The sequence below is a fragment of the Botryllus schlosseri genome, chromosome 7 (assembly GCF_051294905.1).
Source record: "Botryllus schlosseri isolate E-star chromosome 7, Bs_hap1, whole genome shotgun sequence".
In the NCBI taxonomy this organism is placed as follows: Eukaryota; Metazoa; Chordata; class Ascidiacea; order Stolidobranchia; family Styelidae; genus Botryllus; species Botryllus schlosseri.
Window position 1 is genome coordinate 11,256,263 of NC_137242.1, and position 21,749 is coordinate 11,278,011.

Here is a 21,749-nt window from a genome sequence, read left to right on the forward strand (position 1 = left end):
ACTTGAAACGGGCGCCAATCGTAATTTCACTATTCTTCACTCGACATTTATACCTGTCGCCATAGTCATCCGCTGATACACCATGTTAGCGTGGGTTGTAGGTACAATCAGGACCAAAACAGCAATTCGTCCCCCACTCCAAATGTTGGTATTTGTAAGGTTGTAACCAAGTTACAATGTTCCGAGTCACAAGTCAATCTCACTTTTATAGTTTTGACTCGAATCAAGTCGATTCATTTTCAATTCATCCCCGAGTCTAGTCCGAGTCCAAGTCAGCTAGTATAGGGTCCGAGTCATATTTTGTGACTCGAGTACGAGTCCAAAAGTCGTTATGTTCACAGATCAGTTTTCTGATCCATCCGGTTCAACCCACTTTTTTCAACTCTGCTCGAGTGACATAGACTGACTCGTATTCATAATATAGTAATTTTCATCCGTTTTCACAGTTTACGGCCCAATTTCCAAGTATCAGAACTGATAGACGAAATACAAATTATGTGGTAACTTTACTATTCTTCGAAGTTACATGGAACGTCAGTCTTGGCCGTTCTAGTCTCGAGTCATATGACTTGGTTCCAGTCATGCAAAAATGAATCGAGTACAATTCGAGTCAATACAAAAAATGACTCAAGTCAAGTCTAGTCACCAAAAAATCGCGACTCGAGTCATTACAACCCTGGGTATTGGGGCCCCATAGGGTGGTCAGTTTTCAAGTTGATGACTGAATTTCGTCAATAATATTGGTAATTGCATTATCTTGCTATTCATTCAGATTTACCGGTAGAGCTGGGGGCAAGTAATTCATAATTATAGCATCTGGTATCTTGTTATAATTTCATTATTGTATGTTGCTAATTTGTGACCTCCCGCCTTTTATATAATCAAAAGATACTGTAGTCGCCCAGACGTAGCAGACTAAAAGAAAAACTTTCGTAAGACGCACACACAAATTGCCATGTCTTCATTCCTCTGTGATTGCTGCGGCTGGCATTTGCATTGTTGGGGCGCAGATTGGAAGGACCGGACTATTCGTCACGCCCACAGAGCGCAGGTACTGACAATGGACACGTACCCGACGTTTTGGCCAAGGACATTCTTTGGTAGCACAGTTTGTGGAATTGCATGTTGGCCGAAATTGCATACGTCTTTTTGTGTGTCGTGACGGGGTAATGACCGCCACCGACATGCCTATGCCTGTAAATTATGCATGCTTTTTTTTCTTGAGTGGGAGAGGTATGCATTTCAAAATCAAGCTACTTAAAGACATCAAATCCCGAAGCTCGAAGAAAATTTTCAAGTTAATTAACTCTCTAGAAAATATGTTGATTTACTCAATACTTTTGAGTCCCTTAGAGCTCGCTCCCGGTCCTATTGGGGAGTTTGGGGTGTGGCAGTTACGGACCTGGCAAGAATGCAAATCGTTGGGTGCGACGAATTGTCCTGCATAGAGGTGGGCAATGGGTGCATTATGAAGTAACAAGCAAATGAAGTATGATTTATAAAGAAAGTTGTTATCTCATTAGACCTTTTCATCGCAAGCCTTATTTATATTGTCTTCCAATATCTCTTCTGAAATTAGTTCTAAGAAGCAAAACAAATGTAATCGTGAGTAATCGTGATTACTTTTGAAAAGTAATCGTAATCGTAATCGACTACTTCCTGATTTGGTTGTAATCGTAATCGTAATCGTAATCGCGGGATTCACAAGTAATCGTAATCGCAATCGATTACATTCGAAAAGTAATCACCCCATGTCTGGTGCATATTATACATGGAAACAACACGCTTGAAAAAAATCTCCCCCGATAAAAAAAACTTGAAATCACACCTCTCTTCATGTTTGTTTCCAATCGCTCATCACTTTCAGCCATCGTGCCTAGTAATCCGTATTGTCAGTATAACGCGCTGCCAATTAGCAAAAAGCGTGTTGCCAATTGACGAGAGTTGTCTGCACAGCACACAATCTCCTGCTGAGTTGGTTTGCCGTTTGCACGCGAGCGAAATTAGGTCATTCATTGATTGCTTAACCCACGCGCGGCAATCCTTGCTAATTCATCGACAAGCCATGTGCACAAAATATAATCGCTTGCGTCATCAGTCGCACCTCCAACAGGCGTGGTGTGCACGACATAACCGTTGGCCTGAGCAATCGCATCTGACCTCGTGCGCAAGATGTCACGTCGCCGGCCTTGAATTCTATCTACTATTGTATAGAGGAAATACCGTTACTTGTATAATGATTAGCAATCGCATCTGTAATAGGCCTTGTGCGCAAGACGTCGTGTCGCTGGCCCGAACTATCGCGTCGCCAGTCTCGCAGGCTTTGGCTGCTCTGTACTATCGTTTAGAGCAGGGGTGTCAAACTCAAATTGCGTGGCGGGCCGGATTCAAGCCTTCAAATCGCTCGCGGGCCGGACCAGTCAACTGATTCGAAAATGTTACGTCGTGCTCTTGGTTTTCACTTGAATATGTCAAAAGCATTGATAATATAATTGATAATACGCGGAGCATAGGGTCGCAACATCTTTAATCGCAAACAATGGAATTGGCAAAAATACCATGATTGTCTTGTTGAATACAGTAGTTTAGAACCACGAAAACAGTGACGACAAGTTGGCATAGTCGATGCTCCCTTTGATTTAGCCGTAATCTGGTGTCAGCCCTGCTTATGCGTTGTGAGGAGTACAAGATATTGAAATGCAAACGTGGTCGTTGGAATTCGGGTCATTAGTATTAGATTGGTTCGAAAGTGACGCGGCAGTGTGACCTTATGTCAATTGCATATTTGTGCAGCTAATATCTTTTCTATTTAAACGCATATACCGCATTGGCGTTTTCGCTTCTAAAGATAACTTATTGGACCATATTTGTATGAAATTCTGAACTAAGAGTGCCTTCTTGAAATTGGATGTCAATTTCACCGACTTGTTGCTACTAGTGGTAACTATAATGGAACCATAGCGCCGTAGTCGGGTGGTTTTAATGGTGCCTAATGTCATGAAAGGATTTCCTGCGCACAATCTCAAAATTTGTTACAAATGTGCTGAATATATAGGAAAATTTCTATCTACTCAAAATTGCTTCGTGGGCAGGATGAAATGGTCTGGCGGGCCGGACGCGGCCCGCGAGCCGTATGTTTGACTCCTCTGGTTTAGAGACAATGCCGTTGATTGCATAATGATTAGCGATGGTTGTGTCATGATTGTTCGACAGTGACATCGCAAAACAGAACAACATCGCGTACTATACATGGGTACAGGCAGGCGCGTAGCCAGCCGAAAAATATGGGCGGGGTTTGAAATGAAGAGGGCGGGGTTTCGATTTTTATAGCATCAAGTCATTAGGGTTAAGTAATGCGTAAATGACGATTATACAATCGCCTCGCGTTGACGAACTTACGCGTATGATAAGCTTGCCAACGTGTCCGGAAGTGCTGTTAATTAGCGAGTCCCTGATCTCTCGCGAACAATTGAATACGCGAGCTTTCTCTGTCTGTATCGCATAGGTTTCCGGCTATAGGCTAGGTTTTCGGCAATAGGCGTCCTGTCTGGCGATCCCTTATAGCCGGAAACCTAGCCAATAGCCGAAAACCTATGCGATACAGACAGGTCGCGTACGAAGAAGCGTTCTCTCGTTTTTCGCGAGCCTGGCCGAAAGCCTACGGGCGCGAATCGAGTTGAAATATTTTTAACTTTATGCGCTATCGGCGCCAACGGCTGGTCGTTCATCGTGTGCTTCAGTCGTATTTGGCTTGCTGGGCGATGTTATGTTGAGTGTTGTGAATCGCAGGGAGAAGAGATGCTGTGGCAGTGGCGTTGTTGTTTGAAGTAACAGTACTAATTTACTTCAATTGTAGTGGAGTACAGTGTCAATATTGTTTACCGCACTGTATACCAGTACTTGATGAGAACAATATGAGATGGTCGGCAATCATGGCACCAGATATGTTGGTATATTGAATCATTGATAAATATACAGATAGATAGATAAATAGATAGATCGGTAGATATAATATGTTGGGGCTCAGTTCTTGTGATGGAAGGGGCCCTATTGTTTTACTCATATTTTCTTGTATGCAGTGTCAGGCCTATTTATGCTGTGCATTTGATATGAATTTTAATGAGGATCTGATCGAAAGCGTCCGGGACTACCCAGTGCTCTATGACTCTACACATACGAAATTTTTGGATAAAATACGAAAAGATAATATTCGGATAAAGATCAGCGAAAAACTCGCTAAATACGATACAACAGGTAAGCATGACGAGTTTATGGTTATGAGTGTATGGTATGGTATAGCTCCAGTGGTTCTCAACCGGGGGTCTGCGAAGCAATTTTAGGGGGTCTGCGTGACGCGAGACCTATAAATTTTAAAAATGATTGATAAACGAATTTCAAATTTTTTAAATTAGGGAAATCACGACGCAGTTTTGCTCCCCAACTACTAAATCCTCATGACTCACATCATTTCGGCTATTTTGGAAATAATAGTATTTACGGTGACCAATTTCGTCACACCGACATGACCAAAAATTGTCCAGTAGGGAGTTGTAAATAAATGTATTATGTCACAGTATAATGATTGATGTTTTTTATTAATTTTCACATTGTTTACAGCGACGAACTGCAAAAAACGTTGGAAACAACTCCGAGACAGGTTCAGCAAATATGTTGGCGAGTTGAAGAAAGCCAAAAGCAGTGGCTCTGCCGCAAGCACTATCAAGGAGTTTACTCATTATCAGTCCATGTCTTTTCTGCTTGATCATTTGAAGCATAAACCGTAAGTCCTAACATCATATAAATATCTATAACTACAAGATGGCCCACATTTCTTACTTGGTATTGCTTATTTTGCGATCAGAACTATTGGAAATGTTGCACCAGATTCTGATGGGAATGGAGATGGACTGGATGTTTCTTCAAATACTGGTAACCTGCCACAGGATGAATTCATGTGTTTGGTCTGCTTCACGTGTACAACTTTGTTAACAGCAGAATCAAGCCAAGAAGAAGATGTAATGCAAGTCCATGAATCTCAAGAAGATGTAAGCCAGGTTATGCCTGATGATGGTAGAAATGAGGTAGAGTGTGCGGATCAGCCAACAAGCTCACATACCGAAGTTGTCTCTACAAAGAGGAAGAAATATGCTGATAAACAAGAATTCCAGGTGAGTTGGATGTGATGAAGGCTTATAGCCAGGGCTTTGGAGCAGCCGAAATTTGCATTGCTCCAGCTCCGGAGCCGCATTATTACCACTGCTCCGGCTTCAGCTCCGACTCTGAAAACTGTCGAAGGTGTCTGTCTATATCAGGGGTGGGCAACCCGCGGCCTGCGGGCCCGCAAGCTAATTTCCCATTATATTATCGAAATTGAATTGCTCAGATTGTGAACTTGCAAGGCCAACCAAAAATATGATTAGTCTGGCTGCGACACTTGGGATGTTGATGACTAGAATATCAGTTCCGGCGCATTAGCGAATTCAGGATCCAGTCCCATTTTTAGTAAATCGTCGTACATTACAATAAACTAAAAGAGTAGTAAAATTTTTCTTCACGCTTCGCGTGTTTAATTGTCACACGTTTTCTTGCTTTGTAGCCTACCCCCTCCTGAAAATGACAAAACGCCTGATTTAGCCGATTGAGTCGAAATATTACGACAGAAAGTCTTTTCGCGTCTGCGCTCGCAGAAAGATCGTTGACGATGAAATGTAGGCACAAAATAATATGATTGTCGTATATTAGCGGAAATCTTCGATATCGATATGTCCAGATGCCGAATAGACCTGTCCTTGCAAACTGAGCCCAGTGGGCGGTATACAGTCGACCCGCAATATACCCAAGTAATAATAATATTAACTTTGAAAGTTTTACGCGCCTGGCGCGGCTAGTTGGCAGCGCACTCGTTCGTCAATTTCATGTGGCCCTTTAGCCGAAAAGGCTGGCCACCCCTTGTCTATATAGATTAGGTTAGTTATCTATAGTAATCTAGAGTCTGTCAGCCGTCAGTAACATTGGATGCAGCAACAAAGAGGAAAATAATCTTGATTTCGCGAAGGCCTGCTCTTGAATTATGTGAACTCAGTAGATATGGTTGTTGCATAATAGCATCTTATGAAACACGTCGGAGCCGGAGCTACCCCTCAAATAACTAGCTCCAGCTCCGGCTGAATTTTATGTAGAGCCCCGGCTCCAGCTCCGGTAAAAATGGATGGCTCCGGCTCCAGAGCCCTGCTTATAGTACAAGTAAAGTTATTGAAAGTGGTGATATTCTTATATTTTCCATATGCAGGCCGCAATATCCGACTTCATGAGCCAAAAAGTTAAATCAATGAATGACTTTACTGCTCATCTTGCAAACAGTCCAAGAAACGAATATGCCCACTTTGGCAGCATGGTTGCAAAGATGCTGGAGAAATTGCCACCAGTCAAAGCTATTTCTACAATGAGCTGTATTATGCAATTCATGGGTGAGCAGATGTCTTCACTCGAGACACAAGTTATTGATACACAGGATACAGAATGATGTATGTTGTGTGACGACTGGATATGTGCAACTGGAACTATAACTACTCGCTTTTGAAAATCGGAAACTAGAACGATTCAATTTTCAAAATCTGCAATTAGAACTAGGACTTACTCAGTTTTCGAAATCCGTAACTTAGTCACCACGTCAATTAACTAAATTGGTAGATTGCACAAGTCTGGCTGTATGTTTTTGACATTGTTGTTTACCTCTGTGTTGATACATGCTAAATTCTCTTCACTGCATTTTTTGCTTTTGACATTTTTCATGTCTTTCGCTGTGGTTCTACCTTTCTTATGCGGTAACTTGCCCCTAGTTCTCGTTCTTGATCTGTGATATTCTGTACTTAGTTGTATGTGTTTCGTTATACCCTGCTGTCAAACTATGTTCGCACAAGCAATTTCCATATCTTCTTCAGTAAAAACTGTTTCAATATGAATGCATTAACTTGCCCCTAGTACTCGTTCTTGATCTGTGATATACTCTACTTCGTTATACACTGCTTAACACTATGTTCACACAAGCAATTTTCATATTTTCTTTAATAAAAACTGTTCCAGTAATGTGAATGAAAGAATATTTATGTTTTGGAACAGTGGTTAACAATCAAATGTACATCGGATAGTGTCATTTCGTCTAGCAATATATTCAAAAGCAGATTTGGGGTCCCAGAATATCCAAAGCAGATTTGTGGTCCACCAGAGTCGATGAGCTCACACGCGATTTACCACTGCTTCTTGCCATGCAACTCTGCCAATATTGCTCATAAAGTAATTGGTAAATTTCTCCCTCACCTCCTTTGCTTCGTTGCTGTACATATTGGACCCGTGGTCCCGGTTTGAGAAGTGGTTGTAGGGCCTCCAAAATCACTTGAAGTGGCTGGTGCGGTGCCAAGGTTTGAGAGTGTGCACGAGGATCTTAGCTGCAAGAAGTTGTGCAAACAACATGCAGCTTTGGTAATGTCAGTGGCAAGTTTCGGCTCGGCAGTAATGGTGCCCCGGAACACTCTCCACCGCGCTGCCATCACACCAAATGCGTTTTCAATGACACGCCGTGCACGTGATAATCGGTAATTGAAAATAGATTTGTGCGATGGCAATTGTTTTCCGGGATAGGGTCTCATCAGATTCCTGCGTAATGGAAATGCCGCATCTCCAACCATGACTAGGGAACACGTACATCTGTCCCAGGTAGGCAGCCATCATCAGGCACATTTAGTTGACCATTCATGAACTTACTTCCGAAGGTCGAATTCGAAAATACCCCACCATCACTATGTCTCCCCGAATCACCTATGTCTACCAGAGTGAAGCAAAGCTGTGAGTCACATGCAGCGAGAAGCACAATACTATAATTTCCCTTGTAGTTGTAAAATTCTGATCCCGACTTGGCAGGGGCCTCAATGGTAATATGTTTTCCATCAATGGCACCAAGGCACATTGGAAAATCCCACTTCTCTTGGAATCCCTTTGATATTCTTTGCCACTCCTCTGGTGATGCTGGTGACTTCAAAACCTCAGGCATTAGTATGGTCCATATCGCCTCACATGTCTCCTCAATTATCACTCCAACTGTCGAATGTCCAACACGAAAACTCTTGGAAATTGACTTTCGAGAATCCCCAGTTGCTAAGTACCTAAAGCAAGATATACTAAGCCTGATGACGGCTTCTTAAAATATATTTCAAACTTTACCTCAATGCAATTGCCAGTCTTATGTCAGCTGAAATAGCTTTCCTCCAATTGGTATCCTGCTTCGTTATTTCTGGCTTCAGTTTTTCCAGCAGCTCATAGAAGGTGTTGAAATCCATGCGAAAATATTCATGAAACATTTCCGGATCGTTGTGCATTTCTCTAACTAAGTTGTACTCCCCCATTTCGTCTGTTTCGAAAAATTGGGCGAACCCATTCCCTGTAATATATACCATATGCTTGAACTGAACATGTATGGTACACTACTTTGCCGAATCACCAAATCATACCTTTCAGACGAAACTAGCAGAGCCAATGCCGAGCAGATATTTGGCCCTGTGGATATACGCAGTTCACACGCATTTATCGTCTGTCTGGAACGGGTTTTAGCTTACTCTTTGAAAGTAACTCGCAACGAAGGTTGCCAATTATATTGGTGAACAGCAAATAAATTATATAGTAGCCAATTATTCCACTACATCAATAATGATATCTACTAATCTGAGAACAGCTGCGCAAACGCAAACTCCATATTATCTGTCCGAAAATTCGCATCTTTGTGACGTACGTTCAAAGTAGACCATGAATTCACTATGACGACATTGAGGTGTTATTTATTTAATTAATGGACAAGCGTTCAACTTGATGTTGATGTTGATGCTCGATGCTAGTCCAGGTCGTCAGCTCAGTAGCTCACGCGAGCAAAGTGTCTCCTTCAGCCGCTTCAAACCATCCGGAAAAATGCAAATTCAAAGAATTTAAAAATCACAAAACATGATAACTAGCGTGAACACACCGCAGACACACGGGTTGGAGTCCGTCCGAGGTCGACTTCAGAGTAGGGATGGTGTGAACGTGAGGTTCACGTTCGCGTTCTGTGTGTGAACCTCGGAAAATTTAAGGTTCGCGTTCACAACAGAACCTTGGTAGGTTCTGCACTGTGAACCTTTTTCATATATTGCAATTTTCACTTCATTATAACATCTTTAGTTCAGATTTATTGACTTTCAACTGCGGGCCACTCTATGCATGGAGCTGGCAGCATAAACATTCAACAGTAAACGAGCATGCCCTTGACAATCTAAAAAAATATTGTTACAAAAGTTTGCTCGAAATGTCCAGCTTTCCGTTTGTACATATTTAGTGTCTCTGTGCTGTGAGCTTGACCCGCAATCACATGACATCAAGAGCGAATACACTGTATTTTGTCAGCGAATGATCCTTATTCAACCAATCAATGAGATTGATATCGTCTTCTGATGTAAAAATATAGCAGGCGTACGGGGTAAATCTTGACTACATATGTATACTGTATCATAAAAACCAAATCCGTGCGACTGGGGTGTTGGCTATACTGCTGTATATAACTTGTTAATAGGGTAATATCGGTAGCAAGTATAGAAACCCATTTTACACTCTGCGTAATATCCATGTGGCAATACTCAGACACCGAATACATTGTCCGATCAGGTCGAAATTTATGGTAAAAGCGACGCAAGATACTGATTTTATGGGATTATTATATCATTTGATTGCCTCAGTTGATACATTTGGCGACGTTTAAAACGTCAATATGTATACTTAAGTACTGAGCTATTATGTGGCCCGAGTCGTCGCTCGGCATCGTGTACAGTAGATCAATATAGGCAATCACCTAATTGAAATATTGGGTTAAAATTAGCAATATGACGTCACGTGACGTCATGACGTTCACGTTCGTGTTCACACAGAACCTTTCAAATAGGTTCACGTTCACACGAACCTGAACCTTTCAGAGGTTCACACCATCCCTACTTCAGAGTTCGATTCCTAAGTGCTGGAGGTTTACCTGCGAGATACCTGATTACTAAACAAACTTGAACACATCCCCAAAACACTCCAGACTTGATACCTGAGCACCAGAACAGCGTGGGAGAGTGATACCTGCGTGAACTGCGTATATCCACAGGGCCAGATATTTTGCTGCACGAGCAACACTGCCAATAACGACTCAATGTCACCGTCCTCCAACTCCACGTCCATTTCCAATGCTCCTTCCGCGTCCATTTCCAGTCAGTCAACAATGTTTTGATCGCAACCATATGTTGTTCGGCCCGCGAAAACGCGGTCCGATACACACCAATGAAGCGGAAAGCCGAAAGCCTGCCGATAGTCGAAAACCGATGCGCTTCGGCTATAGGTTAGGTTTTCGGCAATAGGCGTCCTGTCTGGCGATCCCCTTACGCGCATATCAACGCATATTACGTAACCTCGGCGACGATTTGCACAAGTCAAAATGTCCGAGTTGCTATGGAATCTGTTCTATAATGGCACCGATTTCAGGTGGTTCAATTTCAAACGTTTCTCATCTTTTATAACTCAAGCATTGACACACATCTTCCGATGGTTATGTTCAAGTAGTATATTAGCGAAAATCAATCACGTATGTACGGATTGTACGCACTTACATGTTTGCGGTCGATTGCGGACATTCGATGACATTTGTTGAGCGATGTCACTCTTTAATCACAATCGCAAATCCGCATACAATCCATCGAGAGATAGGAGGCAAAGCATGCTAGGCCTGAGACGCGATCGTTAGGCTAGCGATGATATCTTTCGTATCAGGCATAGTGCGGATGCGGTTGTTGCGTAAGCCAACGATGATATGGTGCGCGCCGGGCAAAGCAGATGTGATTGTGCAGGCGATGGCATAGTTCGCACCGGGCCTATTGCAGATGCGGTTCTTCAAGCCAGTAGAACTAGGCTTGTTAGAGACGTGATAAATCAGGCTAGCAACGATTGCCGAACGCGCGCCAATCGATGACTTAATTTCGCAATCATCTCAGCGAGATCGATTCTCGTTAGTTTTTGCCGCTTGCGCGTGGCCTGGCTGTGGTAAAGGAATTTAGCAAAAAAATGTTAGCGTAGATTGAAGAATGCCGTTTGAATACAGTGTTTTACAGTGTTCCGATAACCTGTTGCTATTTCTTTGTTCTTTATTGATATTAAGCCGTCAAATTGTAGATCAAAGTTGTGTTGCCGTGTATCGCTGAATGCGTGAGATTAAGCATCCAATTGTTGAAGCATAGACCTAATAGAGTTCTAGATTTGATGAGATCGCGGACCACGCGACAATTATGAATTACGCGTCGCCAGTGAGGTGAATACTGCAATACATCCGATATTATTAATATTGATTACGCGCGCTCATAAAAGCGACGCGACGAATTGTAGCTACACTGTGACCAGAGATGCCACTGGGATATTTCGGAAAAACCCAGATGTGGAGGCGAAATAAACCCAGATCCTATATTTCACTCAAAAGGCACGAGATAGCTGTGGAAGTGGAGCCTGATAGTCGTCGAATACACTCATACAGTCATTGAAGTCTTTGATATTGAATTTACAACAGTTCATAATACACATTTTGCTTGGTTAACACTGCGAATCGCACAAAAAACGTTGTTTTCCTCTCGACACATCGCAATGAAACAATTGGGGCGCAGCGCGAATACTTAATAGTGTACCGGTACTAATAATATCATCGCGCTGCGAAAGTTCAATGCAATGCCATCCATTCCCTATTTCTAAAGATGATTTCATGTATTTTCAGCGACCTGAACAGATTGAAAGTGGCCTTCGATTGATTAATCCTACGACAATCACAATCACAGACCAATGTATAGTGGAAATAAATAACTGCCAAATCATGAAATTCAGGGTTAGGGTTCGAATGTGCTGATAAGTGATAACTAGGGCAATTTTTTTTTGACATGTCAAAAAAAGTCAAAATTAGGTCAAAATTGTAGCGTTAGGTCAAAATTTGTCAAAATTGTTTACAAAGTCAAACATTTTTTGACCTCTGCATTTCGTTTGTATCATAGATTTTGCGCTGTCGGTGAACTTATCATTTGATATTTTACAGCTTGTAGCCTACTTTATAGGCCTACCGTTGTAAACGGACCATCGTCTGCTCATTGTGAATCATAAATGGTCAAATGAAACAAATAGTGACATGGTTTTATGGTCAACGTACCGCAATATCCTAGCTGAAGCAAGACTGCTTGGACATTGCATGGTTCTTATATCAAGAAGCGCAAGCTGAAAAATTGTGATATAGACAACATTGTCAGAATGAAGCAACACGGTTTGTCACCAGCAGTGTGCACACAACTTGAGTGTTGTCAGCCAACAAATGCTGCTGTTGAACGTTATTTCTCCGTTCTTGACAAGCTACGTAGTAAGGACAGACACTTTCTACCCGAGAATGTAGGAAAGGATCTTTCGTTGTACTACAACAAATTTTAATTATTTCCACCAGAATACGTAATGTAACTACTGGAATTCTTCATAGGGCCAGATTTCGTTAAAATACTAGTTTTTCATGTAAAAATCTGTCAGTTTTTGAGCTAAAAACGTTTTTTCAGGCCAATCTACTTTGTAAGGACAGACAGTTCCAACCAGAAATGAAGATAAGTAGTACAATTTTAACATTGTATGCGAAAACACCTAATTTGCATACGTGGGGTCAAAATTTGGTCAAATTTCAGTTTTTTTAGGTCAAAAAGGTCAAAATTTAGATTTTTTAGGTCAAAATCTTCCGTTTTTTGGGTCAAAAAAAAATTGCCCTAGTGATAACCAATGCCTCTGATTAACTAGCTAGGGGTGTCCAACTAATTCTCTCTCTCTCTCTCTCTCGCTCTGAGTGTCCGTCGGAACTATAAATATACTCAGAGATAACAATAGGATTATATTAGTCGGATCATCACCTGGTCTGTTCATGTGCTTGTGCTTGCCATACAGTTACATGATATTTATCGATACATGCCGAATTGTTCACCAAGTGCATCAAGTGCCGAGTTCGCAACTGGCAATCGTCCTATATGAACATGACTTTCTGCGATCTGGAAGTTACCATTGAATGAAGCGCCATCGCATCAAGCCGAAGACTCTAATTTTAGTAGTGAAATAGATTATCAGCACTCTGTCGTTACAATAACAGCAAAATCCATTAACAATGGCGAACTGAAGTGCGTGCATTTTACGATATTGCGACCATACTAATCCGATAATTAATTTTTGAGCGTAAAGCTGACCTGGCGAACTGGATGTTGAAAATAAACCCAGATTTCAAGGATAAAAACCCAGAAACCCAGGTGATGCTAAAACAACCCAGATCTGGGTGGAAAAACCCAGGAGTGGCATCTCTGACTGTGACTGTGATTACATTATACGACGATATAATATCCTTGTCTCCCTTGCACGCACGCGAAAAAAGCCCTCTCTCGTCTACTGTGCACACGAGAGAAGACGCGAGAAAAAGCCATCCTATGTATCGGTCATAAATCATTGCGCAAGAGCTTGCTACAAGTTAGCTAGTGCTACCAGTGTTGCCAACCTCGCGGTTTTCCCGCGAATTTGGGCTTGTAGTTTTCGCGATTCGCGGTTTATTTTCAGGAGTCGCGGGTTGCTTGTTTTTGGGCTTGTTTGATTTTTCATCAAACATGTATGGTGAGCCTGTTATCAAGTTGCATTTGCAGTTTTTGACACCAATCTTGCAACAATTCAACAAAATAAACAAGCTTTTTCAGTCCGAATTGGAGATCATCTAAAAATACAGGATGATCTGTTACTATTATTTCGCTCGTTGGTGTCAAGGTTTGTGATACCCTCGTACAAAATGTTTGCTGTACCGACTTCAAACCTACGAAATGCATGCTGGAGCGGTATAATGAAAGCATGTATCAGGACACTGTGGATGTTGGACAGGAAAATGACATCGTTTCACATGTTAGGCCTATATCTGAGTGAATTGTATTGTAAATACAATGTTTTGAATTCTAAAAATTGTTGCTTGTTTTTGGGCTTGTGTCGGCTAAAAATTCGCTTGTTTGGGGCTTGTTTTTCAGATTTTTTTGCTTGTTGTTGTAAAATAACCTGGCAACACTGAGTGCTACCGACCGACGAAATATTGAAATGCATCGACGGGGGTTTCGCGTAAATGGAAAGGGTTTCGCGTTTCAAAAGTCGGGGGTTTCGACCCCCGAAACCCCCCCTCTGGCTACGCGCCTGGGTACAGGCTTTTTCCCAGAATTTGCATGCCATTTTAAGGGTGCGTATTATACATGGGGGCGTACTATACTTGGAAAATTACGATAATCCATACACAACTCTGATTCAATATTCTATTTACAAGTACTGGCACGCGTGATTTCCACTGAAACAAGAACCGTGATGCCAAGTGTTTAAATGGTGTCGCAAATGCTGGAAATAGTATTAGGGTACACCAGGCTATGGATATGGTTCTACTGAATTCATTCACATTTATTATGCGTGTATGGAATAATCATGCATTTACGGTACTTGTTCCATAGCATAAAACATCATACAACTGAAAATTGGGTAAGCTTTGCCAGAAGGTTGTTAACTGAGTCAGGTTTTGAGATTCACAACGTGCTTGGTATTTAAAATACCTCTGCCCAAAGGCCATATTTTGATAATTTCTTACTTAAGAGTAGACGGTGTCTGTAATATTTTTCAGGAAGCGAAGTTCAGACGGAGGGATTATGGGAGGCTGACGAATTGGAAAACTTCAGCAATACCAATATTGAGAACTTTGACAACTTTTGCCAAGCAGCTAAATCGCTATTTTGGGAGGAAATCAGACTTGAACACAGTCAACTAACGGAAGACGCCATGAATTTGATTATAAAAGCGGTTAAATGCTCAGGGGTTGATGAATTTCACTTACGCGATTCTTCAGTTTCTGTCGAACTCCTACAACCATTGTGTGCAATTGATGGCGGAAATTTTTCGGTACGTTTCATTATCGTCAAAATGGAATGGAAGAATAACAAGTTTTTTTTTCAAGATTTCTCAGTTTTCGATAACTGGTGAAGATGACATCACCCAGGTCATACCATCAATCTGCAAGATCTTGCAGGCTCACAACACTACGTCTTTAAATGTATCTGAAAACAATTTAACCGATGATGCAATTTTGACTCTTAAAGAGAATTTCATCAAAACACTGGTAATGTTGATGATAATACATGCTTGTTTCAACAACTTCAATTAACATTTGAGCAGGTACCATCACTAACAAAATTGGACATCAGTAACAACGAAGAAATATCCGATTATGCAACATTGGGGGGTATCCTGCACTGTAATAAGATGTCGGAATTGTGTGCTCTCAACTGTGGAATCAGTGCTCGATCATTGAGACAACTCTGGTTGAATTTACCTGAGAAGGTTGATATAATGATATTGATGGATATAAAAAATTCTTCTGACAACTCCATATTCTAATATAGCTACTTTATCATCGGACAATTTTTTAACAAATACGTGAGACAGCATTCAAAAACGATTGATGTGACAATATTGAAACTAGCCACATTCAACCAGAAAACCATGTTAAAAGCTCTGTTGAGAATTGGCATTCTGCTGTTCATTTGTGTCTTTGTTACACAAGTGCTATCTAGATGGGCCATATGCACTGTAGGACTGACACGACTACCTTTTTAGAATTTATGTATGTCAATTTTAGCTAAGTACTGACGAAATGACCAGAATTCTAGAATGAAATTTTTGTTGTTGGAGTTCATACTTACGAATATTCAATAAATTCAGCTATCAAGATTGGACTTGAGTTACAATGCTGAAATGAATTGTAAAAGCTTCTCAAGCATCGGCAATCTGCTGAAGAAAAATTCAGATTTTCTCGGATTGAGTGAATGCGAAATTACCGGGGACCAAGTTGTAGCCCTTTTTGATTCGCTTGTCAAGGAAGGAATAACAGTGAGTGAAATTGGTTATTGATTTTGACTGTATAGTGTATATTGAGATATAACTTCCAAGATTAAATTCTATTGAAGACAGTTTTATCCACCATAACTTGGGAAAACCTGACTCTACTGGACAGATGATCACCATGAATCCAGTGACAATTGCCTATTCTCTCATAAATGTCATATGATTATACCTGTAGAGACTCTTTGGGGTACAGAACTTTAATATACATTTTAATAATATATTCTTTGCAGAATTTATTAAAACCTGAAGCTTTTCGAGCTGACACTCTTCAAGGGCAATTGTCAGCAAATGGAGAATTTCAAAAACATGCATCTAGCTCAGAGGTCTCAAACTCAAAGGAGCTTGCGGGCCAATTTCCTAGTTTTGATGACGCCGCAGGCCGCAGCATCAATAATGAGGATATTCAATGTATTATTTCCAAGTAGGCCTTTTTGACGGGACCTTGTAGACAGGCATTCCATAATCATCTTAGAGATGTAATTTACTATTGTAATATTCACGCTTGACACGGAAAGAATTCATATTATGAAATATTTGAATAAAATTGTTTTTGTGGCGGGCATAATTTGTTTTTAATTAATGAGTTATAGACATCATAGTAGAGGATGCATCATGCACCCCCTTGTGATTCCGGTGAGATTTCTCGTCCCTATCCATTTTCAACACAATTTCCGATGGTACCTATATGAAAATGAGAAATCCCATTCACATAAAATCGCGCATAGAGTCAATACTATTTTCCAGTTGAATAATACGGCCGGCCAAGAAAATATTCCACTGCATGTAGGCCTAATTTCACAATGCATCTCGTGCACCCTGATGCATGGTGCTTCGTACTCCGATGGGGTCTATGGACCCTGGTTAAGAACCCCTGGAATAGAAATGTTCAATCGGCAAAGAATTCATTGGTGTAACAGCTGTAAAGTGTACTAATACCTTTCTCGACACCGATAATAAAATGAATAAAGAGAACAAACAACACCTAACATGTAACAAACTATACGTCACGGGGGTCACAGAATGCCAATGGTTGCCATACAGACCCGATTAGATAGCTACATATCCTATGCAACGCAAGCAACGGTGTTTTGATATATTACTATTCCCCATGACAGTTTCATAGATTGTTTCGTCCGTAGGAATACCAAGTCACCGTTACGAGTCGCAAATCCTTCTCTGATTTTACCGTTTTACCCGACTCAACTCAATTCATTCAGTCACGAATCATCAAGGGCCATGTTTTATCATCATGAACTAGAAATGTGACGTAATAGCTGATCTTCTACTGCATAGCAGCTTTTAAAAGTGATGTGATAGTGAAGTTATTCAAGATTTCAGTCATCTTTATAGTAGTTTTAGGGTGGGCTTTAAGATCTTATAACTAAAATTGATATATGGCACGTGAATATATTGTTTAATACTTGAAATTCCAAAATGCCGTCGCGGGCCGCGTGTTTGAGACCTCTGATCTAGCTACATTGCATACAACCAATTATGACGTCATAGAAACAAACAACATGAAATACAGGCAAACCGCGAGCGCAGCTAGTGGCCGATTTTTAGGGTGACTAAAAATTCCTTCTGCTGACACAAGCGCGGTCAGTGGATTTTAATATAAGTCGATTCCAGTGCAGACAGATGGAAATTGGTGCGGCCTCTATCTAATATAGAGAATCTTTCATCGGGATGATTTTTAGCGCAAGTTGCATTCCTTATAATTTCAGCTCGAACGTTCATTATGTATTTCACAGATAAAAGCTCTTGACTTGAGCTACAATCCCAATCTTCGATACAGTGGCGTGAAGTTCCTTGCTGCTTCCATACGGAAATGTCAGATATCCGAACTGAGCTTGGCTGGCTGTAATCTTGATGGCGATTGCATTGTCGCTCTAAAGAATAATCTCAAGGGATATAAGGTATGAAATTACACTTGACGTCCTTTGAATCTATCGAAGAATCAATTATGTCCTTCATAACCCTGGTTCGGTTTAGCATGCTAGGGAGTGATGTGACCCGGTTAAGAGTCCTTACTCTTGTCTGAATGGCAGGGCTGCCAGTGGGTTTGCATGAGATTTTTTTGGAGCTCAGTTGCTGTGTATGTATCGTATATGGGTTTAGTAATTTGTCTGGTGTCGTGGGTAAGGATTCCATCGATCGCTGTTTTTATTCTGTAACTTTATCTGATATATTTGCAAAATCGCTGGAGTTGCTGTTGTTGAAATCTTCAACGTAATAACACAATGCTGCTCCTGTTTTGTCCTAATGAACCGTAGAAGGGATGCTACAAAAGCACAATTACGACGAAATGCACTGGTGAATCCGTAGCAAATCACTATTGATGATTGAGATCATATAATCACAATCAAATTCCTTTATTGCATGTACAATTTTAGATTTAACAAACTGCTGAATGTACAGCAAAGATCGAAATTTTGATAAATACATCACCATGATCTGTTTTATAGAACCATTCTATATTTTGCGTAATAGGTAATCTTGAGGGTAGGTAACTTTATAAAATTAGCTTAAGTCCATTGGATTATTATTTTTGTATTGGGCATACAATATCAGGCGAGAGCGATCGTATCTTAACGGTTTTAAAGTTCATCAAATCAATTTTTGTAACTATTCTGTGTGGCAACTTGGCATGGGTTCATCTCGACGTGATCACCATCGATTTTCGGTCTCTTGTAATGGGTAAAGCTGCTCACATGTTGCCCCTCCCAAATTTTCTACCTGGCTACCATTAGGTCCTTGACATCTACAAGACCTAACCGAGTATATGGTTGTAGTCGAGTCACATGGTACCTTACAAAATTTTTATCCGGGCTACCATTATGTCCTGGGCATCTACAGCCTCGTAAATATGCACTTGTCATATTTTATTCCATGCTGACTGATCCTGTTGATCAGTAGTTCTTGAACTTCTTAGACGGCAACCCAAATCTGAGTTCTATCCACAGCTCGCTACTATGCTACTATGCTATGCTATACTATGCCTCACAAATATTTTATTAATATTGTTAGTTTGCCACGTTTTTAGGGACATGTATGACATTAAGAAGGTAAGACGACCAGAAGTATGCAACGCAGTTCTATGTAACAAGCGTGATGCACGTGATTTCAAAGTGGGGATACATTATTTTCCTTGTGGGTCGCATCTGTACTGCGTGACTTATATTACGAGGACGGGAATATTTGATACCGACAATTTCGATGGATAATGGACACATCAATTTCGACGTTGTTGTTCAACCAGCGAAGGGAATCTTTGATACCGCATAATGCCCAGACCTGCCGCATGTTGGTATAAACTTTTTCTCTTCAAGAGACCGGCGCAGAAAGGGTCGGTCCCGCACCCGCTCGTAGCACATCCCTCGAATAATTTATTTCAACGATCTCCGACAGCATTAAGCCATACCAAGAATATACCGTTCTTTCACAATTGCGAATACAGTTCTATTCATTTATGTATACAGCAAAAAAATGGGGTGCTGCAGTAATGGTCCAGCACTTCCCCCCTCTATCCTCACGAGCATTACTTGCAGGCTAAAGCTGTCCGGAGAAGCTTTCAGACATGTCAGAGATACGGACAAACTATCCGAAGACGATCGTACAAAGCACGAAAAAATCATAGCTGTTGCATGAAATAATGTCAATATTGCACACATATTAAAAAATTGCTCTGGCTTGGTCTCGACCCATACTTCGAGAACCCTGCTTAAGAGGATTTTGTTGAAATTACCCTGATCACGGTTACCTTGCGAACCAAAGAGATGTGTATAATATCAGGGTCGACACGACTCTTCTTGGAGTGTCATCCAACGGTTTTATCTGGATAACGTGAAGTGAGACATTGAATGCAGACTTCAATATATCATAGTCTGGTTTTACTTCTTCCCTTTCTGCAAAAATTCACAAAATGTTTCCAATGACAATTTATTTTACTGGGAACCTGAATTATAAATTCCGAATTCAGGTGGTAGATCAAATCTTAATCATATCGACTTGAATTTTCTAGATTAAGAAACTGGACTTGAGTGATAACTCGCCGATGGAAGACGAAACACTGGAATACATCGGAGAACTGACTGCTGTTTGTCCAGTTGAAGATTTGGATATGAGCAACTGTGCTCTTAGTTGTGAACAGTTGCTTATGCTGTCAGAGTCCTTCGGGGAATACAAGGTCTTAGACATATGATTGTAGAATGAGACAGTCCAAATGCAGATTCTTCTGTTCAGATTCCCAAGCTCAACATCAGCGATGATCAAGTGACGCTTGATGAGTCCATTGTCGACGCTATCACCGACCTTGCAATCCGAGTGGAAGATGAGCTCACAATCTGCTATGCAAATATTGAAACTCACTTTACAGCACTCAAACAAGAGCTACTCAAGCCATTGAAGGAAAGAACAAGAGAAGTACGTAATGCTTTAAGTAGGCTCAGACTGAACAAGTGAACATAATTTGTGTTCTCTGCTCCAGGGTCTTAGGATCGTGTATGGATACCACAATTATCAGCGGGAGATTTTCGATGTGTTGTTTCTGCCAAAAGCAAGACTGCGAAAGAAGTGCCTGTCATAAATCAAAATTTTTGCTATATATTCAACTAATGTTACTCATCTCATTCTTTTCTTGTTTGATAACTGAATCGCAAATTTCCTAATCTGATGACTATCATATATCCTGGAAGCAGATATACAAAATCTGAGTAAAACCGCCTAGTAAGCAGGGTGTGCTATGTACGTTGTTCTTTCGAAAAGAATTTGTCTGCAGTTGTAGAAAGGTGGCAAATTTGTAATAGTCTTGCGTTGGATCAGAAATTACCATTAGCTGTCTATTAAAACTCCAATTGTAGCGCATGTCGCGATAAGGAAAGGAAAGGACGTAGTTTATTTTTGTCCTTGATGTTTTTGCGGCAAATACACCGACTCGTGATAGACATACACACGATCTGCGCATATGCATACCATGAGTGCATGATGTGCATTAGGGTTGTTCAGATTAGAAAAATTGTCAGGAAACTTCGACCATTGTAATCCAAATGATGGTTTAGTACATAAAAACACTTTTATGAGCAATTTTGGTCATCTTCATCGTGATCTTCCTTTTCCTCAAAGATCCCGAGGTCATTTCTCCTTACTACAGCTGATACACCAGAGTGTTTACGTTGACGAAGTGCTCTGTAGTGTTGACCGTGTAACCAGTGTGTAGCTTTTGTGATGTTATCAGTTGAAAACGGTTGTGCAGAAAAAAGGAATTGCAAGGTAGTATATTTGTTTTCAAAATTGTACCTAAATGTTGTCTTATAAATATCAGATGTATCTCCGTTTTCCTGTTCAAAAGCTGTCTATCGTGTTCATGGGAAGTATTTAATAATTGCAAGGGTGACACTGGTTTGTTATGGATCGTACTTCGAAGGAGCGCTGTTAGGTTGCAAAGTTGTGAACAAATGCAGAGATTTGCAGCTGCTTTTCAAGCAGTAAATGTATTGAAAGGTGTATGATATGTAATGTCAGTAATATTTACCTCAATTTTAGTTTATCTGTAACATAACGAGCAATTCCATTTGATGGTAGAGTGAAATTTAGTAGAAGAAGAATGCCTGACACAACGCAGAGAAAGGTAGTGCCGGATTCATCAAGAACAAGATCGAAGTCTGGTTACTATTCGAGCGGATAGTCATCTGATTGTATCAGTCACTCCCAGTTCTAAAATATCTGCTATATATGAA

The 21,749-nt window shown here is 40.8% G+C and overlaps 2 protein-coding genes across 4 annotated transcripts in view; both read left to right on the forward strand.

Moving 5' to 3' along the window:
• The window catches only part of LOC145442200 (uncharacterized), a 203,633-nt gene that overhangs the window by 74,440 nt on the left and 107,444 nt on the right, over positions 1 to 21,749 (forward strand). Inside the window, exons 32-39 of one of the 2 annotated variants that reach the window (XM_080320098.1) lie at positions 14,738 to 15,012; positions 15,068 to 15,229; positions 15,286 to 15,450; positions 15,832 to 15,999; positions 17,766 to 17,930; positions 20,036 to 20,200; positions 20,257 to 20,436; positions 20,501 to 20,756. In XM_080320098.1, the coding sequence (XP_080176224.1) occupies positions 14,738 to 15,012; positions 15,068 to 15,229; positions 15,286 to 15,450; positions 15,832 to 15,999; positions 17,766 to 17,930; positions 20,036 to 20,200; positions 20,257 to 20,436; positions 20,501 to 20,599 (1,379 nt within the window). In that variant the 3' untranslated portion in view covers positions 20,600 to 20,756. Of the gene's footprint in view, positions 1 to 14,737; positions 15,013 to 15,067; positions 15,230 to 15,285; positions 15,451 to 15,831; positions 16,000 to 17,765; positions 17,950 to 20,035; positions 20,201 to 20,256; positions 20,437 to 20,500; positions 20,757 to 21,749 lie in introns of those variants that run through there. The other variant, XM_080320099.1, reaches the window with a different exon arrangement.
• On the forward strand, positions 4,084 to 6,914 carry LOC145442221 (uncharacterized). Of its 2 annotated transcripts, none has more exons than XM_080320130.1 (5): positions 4,084 to 4,254; positions 4,618 to 4,780; positions 4,862 to 4,929; positions 4,993 to 5,168; positions 6,290 to 6,914. In XM_080320130.1, the coding sequence occupies exons 1-5, from the start codon at positions 4,110 to 4,112 to the stop codon at positions 6,521 to 6,523; spliced, it is 786 nt and encodes a 261-aa protein (XP_080176256.1). In that variant the 5' UTR covers positions 4,084 to 4,109; the 3' UTR covers positions 6,524 to 6,914. The 2 variants fall into 2 exon arrangements, with proteins under 2 accessions (XP_080176256.1, XP_080176257.1); XM_080320131.1 differs by having other exon boundaries at positions 4,996 to 5,168.

What these genes read in the sequence shown, in the direction of transcription:
- LOC145442221 (XM_080320130.1), top strand. Translation starts at nt 4,110, where the DNA reads ATGAATTTTAATGAGGATCTGATCGAAAGCGTCCGGGACTACCCAGTG. An exon ending in GGATGTTTCTTCAAATACTG is followed by an intron (nt 4,930 to 4,992) that starts GTAACCTGCCAC and finishes CTTTGTTAACAG; the next exon opens with CAGAATCAAGCCAAGAAGAA. An exon ending in CTGATAAACAAGAATTCCAG is followed by an intron (nt 5,169 to 6,289) that starts GTGAGTTGGATG and finishes TTCCATATGCAG; the next exon opens with GCCGCAATATCCGACTTCAT.